Raw genomic sequence first — 12,407 nt, 5'->3', positions numbered from 1 at the left:
GTAAATGGCGTAAAACAGTGATTTATTTACATGGCTCCTTCGATGCCCGATTGACTTTCATTGACAAGCTGTTGTGAGCATCGGCTAACTGACCCCAGATTTCGGACAGCAGTGGACAAGACGAGATGAGATATGCAAGGTACGTTCACACTCGGTATCATGATTCAATACACTTTAGGTCAAAATCACACCGGAGTTCTCCTTTAATCTGAGTCCGTTTAGTCTGATGCCTTTTAATCCAAATCCGTTTAGTCTGATGCCTTTTAATCTGAGTCTGTTTAGTCTGATGCCTTTTAATCCAAGTCCATTTAGTCTGATGCCTTTTTGTCTGATGCCTTTTAATCCAAGTCTGTTTAGTCTGATGCCTTTTAATCCAAGTCCGTTTAGTCTGATGCCTTTTAATCTGAGTCTGTTTAGTCTGATGCCTTTTAATCTGAGTCCGTTTAGACTGATGCCTTTTAATCTGAGTCTGTTTAATCTGATGCCTTTTAGTCTGATGCCTTTTAATCTGAGTCCGTTTAGTCTGATGCCTTTTAATCCAAATCCGTTTAGTCTGATGCCTTTTAATCTGAGTCTGTTTAGTCTGATGCCTTTTAATCCAAGTCCATTTAGTCTGATGCCTTTTTGTCTGATGCCTTTTAATCCAAGTCTGTTTAGTCTGATGCCTTTTAATCCAAGTCCGTTTAGTCTGATGCCTTTTAATCTGAGTCTGTTTAGTCTGATGCCTTTTAATCTGAGTCCGTTTAGACTGATGCCTTTTAATCTGAGTCCGTTTAGTCTGATGCCTTTTAATCTGAGTCCGTTTAGACTGATGCCTTTTAATCTGAGTCTGTTTAATCTGATGCCTTTTAGTCTGATGCCTTTTAATCCAAGTCCGTTTAGTCTGATGCCTTTTAATCTGAGTCTGTTTAGTCTGATGCCTTTTAATCCAAGTCCGTTTAGTCTGATGCCTTTTAATCCAAGTCCGTTTAGTCTGATGCCTTTTAATCCGAGTCTGTTTAGTCTGATGCCTTTTAATCTGAGTCTGTTTAGTCTGATGCCTTTTAATCTGAGTCTGTTTAGTCTGATGCCTTTTAATCTGAGTCCGTTTAGACTGATGCCTTTTAATCTGAGTCCGTTTAATTGATTCAATACACTTTAGGTCAAAATCACACCGGAGTTCTCCTTTAAAAGGCATCAGACTAAAAGGTATCAGACTAAAAGGCATCAGATTAAACGGACTCAGATTAAAAGGCATCAGTCTAAACGGACTCAGATTAAAAGGCATCAGACTAAACAGACTCAGATTAAAAGGCATCAGACTAAACAGACTCGGATTAAAAGGCATCAGACTAAACAGACTCGGATTAAAAGGCATCAGACTAAACGGACTTGGATTAAAAGGCATCAGACTAAACGGACTTGGATTAAAAGGCATCAGACTAAACAGACTCAGATTAAAAGGCATCAGACTAAACGGACTTGGATTAAAAGGCATCAGACTAAAAGGCATCAGATTAAACAGACTCAGATTAAAAGGCATCAGTCTAAACGGACTCAGATTAAAAGGCATCAGACTAAACGGACTCAGATTAAAAGGCATTAGACTAAAAGGCATCAGATTAAACGGACTCAGATTAAAAGGCATCAGTCTAAACGGACTCAGATTAAAAGGCATCAGACTAAACAGACTCAGATTAAAAGGCATCAGTCTAAACAGACTCAGATTAAAAGGCATCAGACTAAACGGACTCAGATTAAAAGGCATCAGACTAAAAGGCATCAGACTAAACAGACTTGCATTAAAAGGCATCAGACAAAAAGGCATCAGACTAAACGGACTTGGATTAAAAGGCATCAGACTAAAAGGCATCAGATTAAACGGACTCAGATTAAAAGGCATCAGTCTAAACAGACTTAGATTAAAAGGCATCAGACTAAACGGACTCAGATTAAAAGGCATCAGACTAAAAGGCATCAGATTAAACGGACTCAGATTAAAAGGCATCAGACTAAACGGACTCAGATTAAAAGGCATCAGACTAAACGGACTCAGATTAAAAGGCATCAGACTAAAAGGCATCAGACTAAACAGACTCAGATTAAAAGGCATCAGACTAAACGGATTTAGATTAAAGCTGATTAACACTACAGGAGTTTTAGCCTGATTTTGCCCCGATTTTGCCCTCCCGAGTATCGGAGCAAAAATCTTGTCAAGCACCTCGATCAGCCCCGATGTTCGGCGCAGATTATCTGGTAATGTGAGGCGTTCAAAGATCGAATCTTGCACCTCCCGATCTGCTAGCACACAAAATCGGGATGATGACGGCTTTGTGCTTAAATCAGTAGGCTACTTTCACAACAGCCAATGCGCAACCGCAAAATAGCAGCTGTACGGGTCCGCTGGAAAGTGGAGATGGAGGAAACTGCTTCTTGAGTTTTTGTAGTATCACTGTCTGTCTGTCTGTATATAGTGTCGAAAACGTACCACAAACGTAAGGATAAAGAGGACCTCTGCTGAGGTGAAATCATCTTAGTTTTGAATAGGGATGTGATGGTGGCAGATTAAGTGGCGCGGTGCTTTATAAATATATGTAAATTTTAACCCCTGTAGTGTGAGCCGGGTTTAAAAGGCATCAGACAAAAGGGACTCAGATTAAAAAGCATCAGACTAAATGTTTTACCCATTTACCTCCACTAGTTACCAGTGTTTTTCTCCACTTTGCGCGCACAGCTGCAAGTGACACAACTGTGACATCTACTCTGAATTGGTCTATAAAGGTGACTTGACATGTCCTCCGCTAAAAAAGTGTCAACACCAGTTTTATTTGCTAGTAAACTCATGAGTATGGTGTGAACGGCCCACAGGAGGCGCTGCTGCTCTGAGGGCCAATGAGACGCCGGGGAGCTGTTCCAGACCTTATATTCTTATCAAGCGAGGGATGATTTTATAAAGCGCTGACAGCCGAGTGTCAGACGGGACGCGTTCCGGCCCTCGGTCGTCAGGGAAACCATATCTGCCGGTGGTCTCTGAGCAGCGTCTGCGTCTCTCTCCACGGAGCCCAGACACGAGCCATCGATCCGCTGAGACTCTGACGAGACGATACGCCTGAACACTCTGAACGCTGCGTGAACCGATCCGTTTACTGTGTGTCATGAGAACAGCAAAACTTCAGTCGCTAACACTATATTGCAAAACTTGTTTTATGCACAAATATAAACTGAATAAAAATTGTTAATTTCAGCAATGTTGCACAGTTTCTCCTAAAGAGTAATCGCATCAGATGTTGCTCTTGAGAAAAAGTCCCTTGTAATTTCATTAGTGTTATTTACTTAGTTTTATCATTGAGATACTATTATGGCTTTTATTAATAGTTTGAATTAGCTTTCATTTTAATTTAATTGAAAGTTTTAATAATGTTTATACCTTTATACCTTTTATTTTTTTATCATTTGTTTTTAAATATATCAAAATAGTTTTTTACATTTCAGTTTTAGTTGTAGTTATTTTATTACAAAGTTAAACTAATAAAAAAATATTTGTTGTTTTTTGCTCATCAAAGTTCCATTTATTTGATCAAAAATAAAGATCAAAAATAGAAATATCCTTCAGAGATCATTCTAATATACTGATTTATTACTTTTATTATCAATATTGGAAACACTTGTGCTGCTTAATATTTTTTTTGGATCCTGTGATACTTTTTTCAGGATTCTTTGATGAATAAAAAATTAAAAAGTACAGCATTTATTCAAAATAGAAATCTTTGCTAACAATATAAACCTTTACTATCACTTTTTAAATCAATTTAACACATCCTTGCTGAATAAAAGTATTAATTTTTTCAAAGAGAAAAAGAAAAAATTACCGACTCAGAAGCGTTTGTTAAAAGTTTTCTATTTTAAATAAATGCTGTTATTTTTAATATTTCATCAAAAAAGTATCACAGGTTTCAAAACAAATGAATAATAAATCAGTATATTAGAATGATTTCTGAAGGATCATGTGACACTGAAGACTGGAGTAATGATGCTGAAAATTCAGCTTTGCATCACAGGAATAAATTATATTTGAAGGTATATTAAAATGGAAAACCACTATTTAAAATTTCTGTATTTTTAGTCAAATCAATGCAGCCTTGATGAGCAGAAAAGTCTAAAAAGCATTAAAAATCTTACTGATCCCAAACTTTTGAGTGGCAGTGTAAACATTTCAGTTGATTTCATGTAATAAAAATGTTATTTTATGGCTCTTGTTTTAGTATTAGTTAACTATCATAACCCTGAATCTCATGTGAGATTTTAGAAGAGATCAAGAATGTCTCAAACTGCATTCAAACTGGCCGATATACCAAAAGCAAGAGATCTTAAGAAATTAAATCAGATTCTTGACTCATTTGTGTCCGTCAAATCAAGAAACATCTGAGATCAAACTGACACTTTAATGAAACACCATTGAGAACTGCTAATCTGAATGAGGAAGAACCACACTTCCTGTGTGTCCATCTGCTCATCCTACCCACAATGCCCTTCTCCAGTAATTCAAGCACAGTGTAATCTCTCCATATCCCTCAGCTCCAATAAATGACTTTAATGTCTCGCGTCGCTCCTCGGTTCTTCACTAATATCATTCTTCTTTCATAATATTTCTTCTCTCTCTCTCCAGCGTTTTCTTCATTCATCTTCTTTTATTATCTCTCCAGCTCATTATCATCTCCTCCTCTTTCTCTCTTCTCTGTTATCCTCTCCTGCATCATTAGATTGTTTTATTTCTCCCTTCGTTCATTACAACTCCATCTGCATTCTTTCTGTTTTCATTTCTCTCTCGACATATTTCGTCCGTTTCATGCTTAATGAGAAAAACAATCAGAACACATTAAAAACCAAATAAAGTCATTACAACCATGCAGAAGCCCTAGCAACCACACAAAAACACCCTAGCAACCACATAAAAAAATCTGTCAACCACCCAAAACACACAAAGAACCAATTAAAACATATACGCAACTAGCACAAACACTCTAGCAAAGAACTCAGAACACCTTAACAACCCCCTGGCAACCACTCAGAACACCTTTGCAACAACATAACAATCTGTCAACACCCAAAACACCCAAGGAATTAGTTAAATCATCTTCGCAACTATCACAAACCCTCTGGAAAAGAACCTAGAACACCTTAGCAACCCACTGGTAACCACTGAAAACACTTTGGAAACCACTCAGAACACCTTAGCAACCACATAAAAATCTGTCAACCCCCCAGGAATGAGTTAAAACATCTTCGCATCTACCACAAACCCTCTAGCAAAGAACCCAGAACACCTTAGAAAACACCCTGGCAACCACTGAAAACACCTAAGCAACTTCCTGGCAACCACTCAGAACACCTTAGCAACCACATAAAAATCTGTCAACACCCAAAACACCCAAGGAATTAGTTAAATCATCTTTGCAACTACACAAACCTTCTAGCAAAGAACCTAGAACACCTCAGCAACCCACTGGTAACCACTCAGAACACCTTAGCAACCCCCTGGCAACCACTCAGAACACCTTGGCAACCACTCAGAACACCTTTGCAACCACATAAAAATCTGTCAACACCCAAAACACCCAAGGAATTAGTTAAATCATCTTCGCAACTACCACAAACCCTCTGGAAAAGAACCTAGAACACCTTAGCAACCCACTGGTAACCACTCAGAACACTTTGGAAACCACTCAGAACACCTTAGCAACCACATAAAAATCTGTCAACCCCCCAGGAATAAGTTAAAACATCTTCGGAACTACCACAAACCCTCTAGCAAAGAACCCAGAACACCTTAGCAACCCCCTGGCAACCACTGAAAACACCTAAGCAACTCCCTGTCAACCACTCAGAACACCTTAGCAACCACATAAAAATCTGTCAACCACCCAAAACACCCAAGAAACCAGTTAAAACATCTTCGCAACTACACAAACCCTCTAGCAAAGAACCTAGAACACCTTAGCAACCCACTGGTAACCATTCAGAACACATTAGCAACCCCCTGGCAACCACTTAGAACACCTTAGCAACCCTCTGGCAACACCCTACTAGATTTACACTGTCATAAATATACACTGCCGCTCAAAAGTTTGGGATCAGAAAGACTTTCAATGTCTTTGACCCCATGCTAGGGTGTTCTGGGTGGTTGTTAGGGTGTTGCTAGGCTGTTTGTTGTCCATCTGTAGCATGAGTTGTGCATGTCCTCGTCCAGGCCCTGGTCATTTCTAGGCTGGACTACTGCAATGCTCTTTTGGCCGATCTACCAACATGCACAATCCGACCTCTACAAATGATTCAGAATGCAGCAGCACGGCTGGTCTTAAATGATCCCAAAAAGGCCCATGTCACACCTCTCTGATGCTGGCCTATAGGACAGCCACTGGCTCATCACCTGCTTACCTCCATTCACTACTACGCATCTACACTCCCTCCAGAAGTCTGAGATCCTCTAGTGAAAGACGCCTCATTGTACCACCACAGAGAGGCATGAAATCACTCTCCAGAACATTTTCATTCACTGTTCCTGCCTGGTGGAACGATCTTCCCACCCCTATCCAGAATGCAGACTCCTTGACAGCTTTTAAGCGACTGCTGAAAACCTCTTTCAACACTATTTGACTCAAAAAAAAAAAAAAAAAAAACTTTGTTCTCCTTTCTTTCTTGATCTTCCCTTTCTAGCCTGTACTCATCTAACAATGCCTGGCATATGGTATTTTGCCCCCTTAGGATGAATCGCTTGTTGTATTTCCCAATTGTAAGTCGCTTTGGATAAAAGTGTCTGCTAAATTAATAAATGTAAATGTTTGCTTGTGATGTCTCACCTTCCTCAGCAGCGAGACAAGGTCTTTGTGCCAGGATGAGCTGTACTGCACACTGACCGTACTGAACAACTGCAGGAGAGACTCCACAGAATTACTGGCGTGGATGTCGTACGGCCTCTGACAGACAGACACAGAGAGAGACAGGACAAAAAGAGAGAGAAAAAACATCCGTAAATGGGTTTAAGTCAGTCTAAAGCTACGTTATAAAAATGTTGTAGGAACATTGTTTTAAAATCTTTCTTATAGACCTTTTTCCTGAGTAAACGAAGAGCGCCACCATTACAAATTCTAACTTCAGATTGGATGCTCTTCTGTTCCAATCTCCATAGGAACCTGTTTTTAACGTAGCTAACGTCAGCAGCTTCATAGATTTAACATTAAAAGTCAGCTTGGAATATACACTAATTTGACTAGAAACACTGGAGAACGGAAATGCAAAGCATCCTTCGGGTTAAGAATTCCACGTTCAGGATAAAGTCTATAAAACAGATAGTTTCGGTCCTCGATCCTGATTGGTTGAGCTGCATTCAAAGCTGTTGTAAATTACTCTACAAACATACACCTTTGTTTACGTTTGTGTGTTGCTCAGCAACCACTTTCTTGCAACCACAACTGTTTCTGAGGAACTACATCGTTTGGCGGAAGAATAATGTTTTTATTAACATCTTCACACTTTATTTGCTCTTGTTTTATTTTGTGAAACCTTACCAAGTATATGGGATACCCGTTTTAAGTGAATTTATAACAGCTAAGGGTCGTGCCTAACAACACCTCAGTGAATGTAAACCACGGCTTCTTGGGGCTTATTGCTTTATAAAACACTGAAATGTTGAAACAGAAAATGAGTGATTTTTCTTTTATGCCAAAAATCCTATTAAGATCATGTTCCATGAAGATATTTTGTAAATTTCCTACTGCAAATATGTTAAAACGTAATTTTTGATTAGTAATATGCATTGCTAAGAACTTTATTTGGACAACTTTAAAGGCGATTTTCTCAATTTAGATTTTTTTGCACCCTCAGATTTTCAAATAGTTGCATCTCGGCCAAATATTGTCCTATCCCAACAAACCATACATCAGTGGAAAGCTTATTTATCCAAATCTCAATTTCAACCCTTATTTATAAAAAAACGTTTACAAAACTTTAAACAATTTGAAAATTGTGAGAGTGTTCCCTGTTAGCTGGAGCCCTGCTGAAACTTGTTTCTGCACAGTTGTCCAAGCTGGTTTATAGGGGTATGGTTGCAAACCAGCAAAACATAGCTGGTAAAGATGGTTGATTAAGGACATTAAGTTAAGCTGATTAAACACCAGCACATCAGCATCCCCTGCTGGAGACTTCAGTACAAAACAAGATTCACTAGTGACTCATCATACTGGGCTGTGTTTCCCAAAAGCATCAATAGATCATAGAAACTATTGCCACTGATGCTCTCTATGATCAGGTTTTTGGAAATCACAATCCTGGTTAGTGGATATTTTACACTGTCATCTGCAAAAACTAAAGAGTTGATCATTATACCCAGCTTCGCAGAACCTCAAAGATCGTCACGCCCAGCGACCACCAGTCCACCTCGAACGCATAACCGGTTCCTCCGCTCACGAACGACTGGAAGATCTCTGGAGCTGTGAAGAGAAACGCATGCATTCAGATTATGATTATGATTATGATGGGATGTGACCAACAAAATAAAGTCTGGTCCACTTATTCTGACTAAGAACTGCCACACATGACAAGAAGAGACAGTCTGACTGAAAGTTAATTTTAGTTTAATGTCCTAGTTAGATCAGCAGTTCTCAAACTTACTGACTCCAAGGCTCTTAACAGTCCAAAATCATTTTCAAAGACACTTCATTTTAAGTTTTCCAGGAATTTTAGGAGCGGAATGTTCTTCATGGCTCCTCTTTTTAAGCAATTTTTAAAACTCGTATGACTTCAGCAGATGTTTCTGATTTACTGGATCAGGATTAAAGGGTTTGCTCACCCAAAAATAAAATTTAGCCCATGATTTACTTATCCTCAAGGCATTCAAGGTGTAATATGACTTTCTTCTTTCAGACAAATGCATTCAGAGTTATATTAAAAATTATTCTGGCTCTTCAAGCTTTATAATAGAAACAGGTGGGTGTTTTTGTCCATCAGTCCAAAACAAGTCCAAGAAAGTGCATCCATCCATGATAAAAACACCAGCACACAGCTCCGGGGGTACATAAAGGCCTCCTTAAAACATAATTATCACTTTCCTCTAGCTAATTCTCATAAACAGCAGCAGTTCCGGGAGGATAATGTATGACGTATGCGTTTCACATGCAGCCAGTGCTTAATTTTAGCCGGATCCTGTTCGGGGAAATATCAGATTTTGGATTTTTGCGTGCCCATATTTTTTTTTAAAGATTCGGCATAACAAGCGCATTAGATCGTGACAGTGCACGCATATGATACAGAGCAAGCGCAGGGTTATGTAGATATGTTCGGAGGATATATATTGGTCCCCAACACATTTTCGAACAATCAGCTTTTTTAAGTTTAAAATCGCTCTCATTGATTGGTGCTTACTGCTTAAACCACTCCCCCCAAACATTTTCAGTGAGAAGCGGAATGTTTAGAGATAGTGTAATAATATCAGAAATGATACCAAATCAAGCGAAATATTGTATTAACACTATAAAGATAGTGATACATTAGTTGCCCTGATTCCAAAACAAAATATTTAAATGTAATGGTATGCAGAACAGAACAAGAACGAAAAAATATATAAAGCTAAGAAATCAAAACAAAGCAAAACTGAACATACCAGGCGTTGGATTCTCATATCTCTGTAATTCGGGACAAATCCAAACATTTCCATATTCGCAATGTGTTTGAATGATAAACTATCATTTATAATGTAGACTAGGCTTTGTACTTCACGTTCTTGTATCGATGGAAAAAAATCCTCTTCAGAAAAAATGTGCTTGGCATAAAAGCAGAGTGCACCGGTTATCCTAGGCTACGGACTATTTAAAATGACATGTTTTACATGTTTGGCTGACTGTATTTTATTTTGATAATGTACAGACTGAGATGTCAAGTTTGAATTGCTAGAATATGTGGTGACGACGCGATCGAATAGCTAAAAACAAAGTACTCGTCTATTTTTGGTCATACAGATAAGATTTGGACATAATCTGAAACCGCAAATTGTTTACTCATATTTTTGCATGCTCACAGTAAAAACAGAACATTTGTGCTTTTGTAAAATAAAGCAAACAAACAGAATGCTCGTTCTGTCATCTTGGTTCTCGGTTTCCTTTTCGTTTCACATCTCACATCGGTTTTAAATCGGTTTTATTTAAAATATTTATACCTTTCATATATGGTCTGTGATTGCATTTTATTCTTATAACAATTAATTTTATTTTTAATGTAACTTACATTTTCCATCATCCTGATTACTTATTTTTGACCCAGGGTTTGAAAACCTGTGCCCTAAGCTGCAGTTCATGAAGAAACTTGTAAAAGATGCTCTTATAGTTGTGGCATCATTGTTTAATGTTCAGAGAAAACTGTTTTTCATTTACAAATTAAAGCACTGCATGCGCCACTGAGAAAAAAAAAAAAAGACAAACACGGAAGTGCAGAGGAGAGAACAAGACAAAAAATTGTCATGAATTATGAGCACAAAAGGAGAACTTGTAAAGATAAATGTTGGAGGATTTCGATATAAGCCAAGAAGAGACTGGGTTTCCTTTGCTAAAGAAAGAAAACGTAAAAATAAACATTGTTTTTTATGAGCAACGGCTTACATGTATGAAAATTAGCACAAATAGATTAAAGTGATTATTAGGTTTACAAAAACGCATCAACTTACTACAGAAGGCCTTCATTCACCCCCTGGAACCATGTGAGGCACTTTTTATGATGTTTATTATAGATGGATGCACTTTATTGGACTTGTTTTGGACTGATGAAGAGAAACACCCGCCCATGCCATTATAAAGCTTGGAAGAGCCAGGATCATTTTTAATGCAAGTCCAATTGGATTCGACTGAAAGAAAAAAGTCAGTCACTCATACACCTAGGATGCCTTGAGGTTGAGTAAATCATGGGCTAATTTTCATTTTTGTGTGGACCAACCCTTTAAGGATAAGAATTGCAAAAAATACTTTGTACTCAATTTCTAGCTGATATTTTTTTTATTTTATTTCTCTTAGCTTTTAACAATGCTGGTTTTGTCTTATTTTAAATCATTTCAAGTCACTAAAATAGTAAAAATACTAAAATAGTTGATAAAACAACATATCAGTCTGTAAAAATATCATGATTTATCATCATAATTTCTCTGTCTAAAAGGATCAAGCACTGATTGTCACAGATGAATGTGCAGTTCTAGATCTCTCATGTAGATGATGTGGATTTTCTCACCCATGTAAGGCTTTGTACCCGCTAACGCCGTGGCTCGTTCGCCATCTTTGATTATAGTAGCAACGTTAAAGTCTGTTAAATGGGCGTGACCTAAAGAACAACAGAGAGAACAGAGGAGACAAGTGACAACCAGACAGGAAGCGGAGCTGAAGCTCAAACACACCGATGTGAGAACTGCTAGAGCAATCCAGGGCAATAATTCCCTCTTTCTAAAAAAGGAACATTATGAATAGAGTGCAGAGAACGCGACACCATCATAGGGATGTTTAGTGGAACAGCGTGTCCTCGTGTCTCACACACACATCTCCTTGAACCATTTCTCAGAGCTTCACACACACGTCTCTCACCTTGCTCATCCAGGAGGATGTTGTCCGGTTTGATGTCCCTGTGGAGAGATCACAACATCACGTCAGTTCAAATGACATCAACGCCTGGACTTTATTTACACGTCACATCCTCTCTGACTGCAGCCTCTCTTTTGAAAGCTTTGGCCACCTTCTTTTGTGTGAATGTTCAGTTCTCAGGGGGCCGTCACACTTTCAACACACTCACTAATTACAATGAGCACACACACTCTATTTAAGAATAAAGGCTCGTCCAGCTACAGCCGCATTCTTGTTCCCTCACAGCTAATTAACAGTGAGCCGTTCCCCTGCTGTCATCGTGATTCCAGAGAGCATGATGAGATTAATTCACACAGAGCTGTGACACACACACACACACACACACACAGAGCAGTGACGTGATCACAACACATCACATTCTTCAAGACAAACTACTGCATCCTTAAAGAGGAAACTCCATCACACAGACACTTTTATAGCCCATCTGAATCTCTCTCAATCTTATGCGAGTACTGTGCATCAATGTCAGGTCGCCAGGGTGTTGCTATGCTGTTGCTAAGATGATCTGAGTATTTTAGCAAATTGTTATGTGGTTGCCAAGGTATTTTAAGTGGTTTTGAATACAGTGCTATGAAGCTGTGAGTTGCTGTGCGATTACGTAAGTACTGTGTTTGAAATGTTACTAGGGTATTATCGGTTGTTGCTAGGGGGTTTCTATGGTGTTCTGGTGGTTTTTAGGCAGCTGTTGTTTCTAGTGTGTTGCCATGGGAATGCTAGGGTATTGTGGGTTGTTGCTAGGGGGTTTCTATGGTGCTCTGC

General features: G+C 38.7%; 2 protein-coding genes across 2 annotated transcripts in view; both read right to left on the bottom strand.

Moving 5' to 3' along the window:
- Nucleotides 1–12,407, bottom strand: part of LOC141325134 (serine/threonine-protein kinase 32C-like) — a 219,652-nt gene that overhangs the window by 104,987 nt on the left and 102,258 nt on the right. The gene's annotated exons all lie outside the window — the stretch shown is intronic.
- The window catches only part of LOC141325750 (serine/threonine-protein kinase 32C-like), a 59,759-nt gene that overhangs the window by 28,230 nt on the left and 19,122 nt on the right, over nt 1–12,407 (bottom strand). Inside the window, exons 4-7 of the mRNA XM_073834490.1 lie at nt 11,592–11,629; nt 11,245–11,334; nt 8,362–8,465; nt 6,837–6,953 (exon numbers count right to left, since the gene is read on the bottom strand). Of these exons, the coding sequence (XP_073690591.1) occupies nt 6,837–6,953; nt 8,362–8,465; nt 11,245–11,334; nt 11,592–11,629 (349 nt within the window). The remainder of the gene's footprint in view (nt 1–6,836; nt 6,954–8,361; nt 8,466–11,244; nt 11,335–11,591; nt 11,630–12,407) is intronic.

Source organism: Garra rufa, chromosome 2, assembly GCF_049309525.1.
Source record: "Garra rufa chromosome 2, GarRuf1.0, whole genome shotgun sequence".
Classification (NCBI taxonomy): Eukaryota; Metazoa; Chordata; class Actinopteri; order Cypriniformes; family Cyprinidae; genus Garra; species Garra rufa.
The sequence above is the reverse complement of the archived record's forward strand: the minus strand, read 5'-3'. Positions and strand labels throughout refer to the sequence as shown.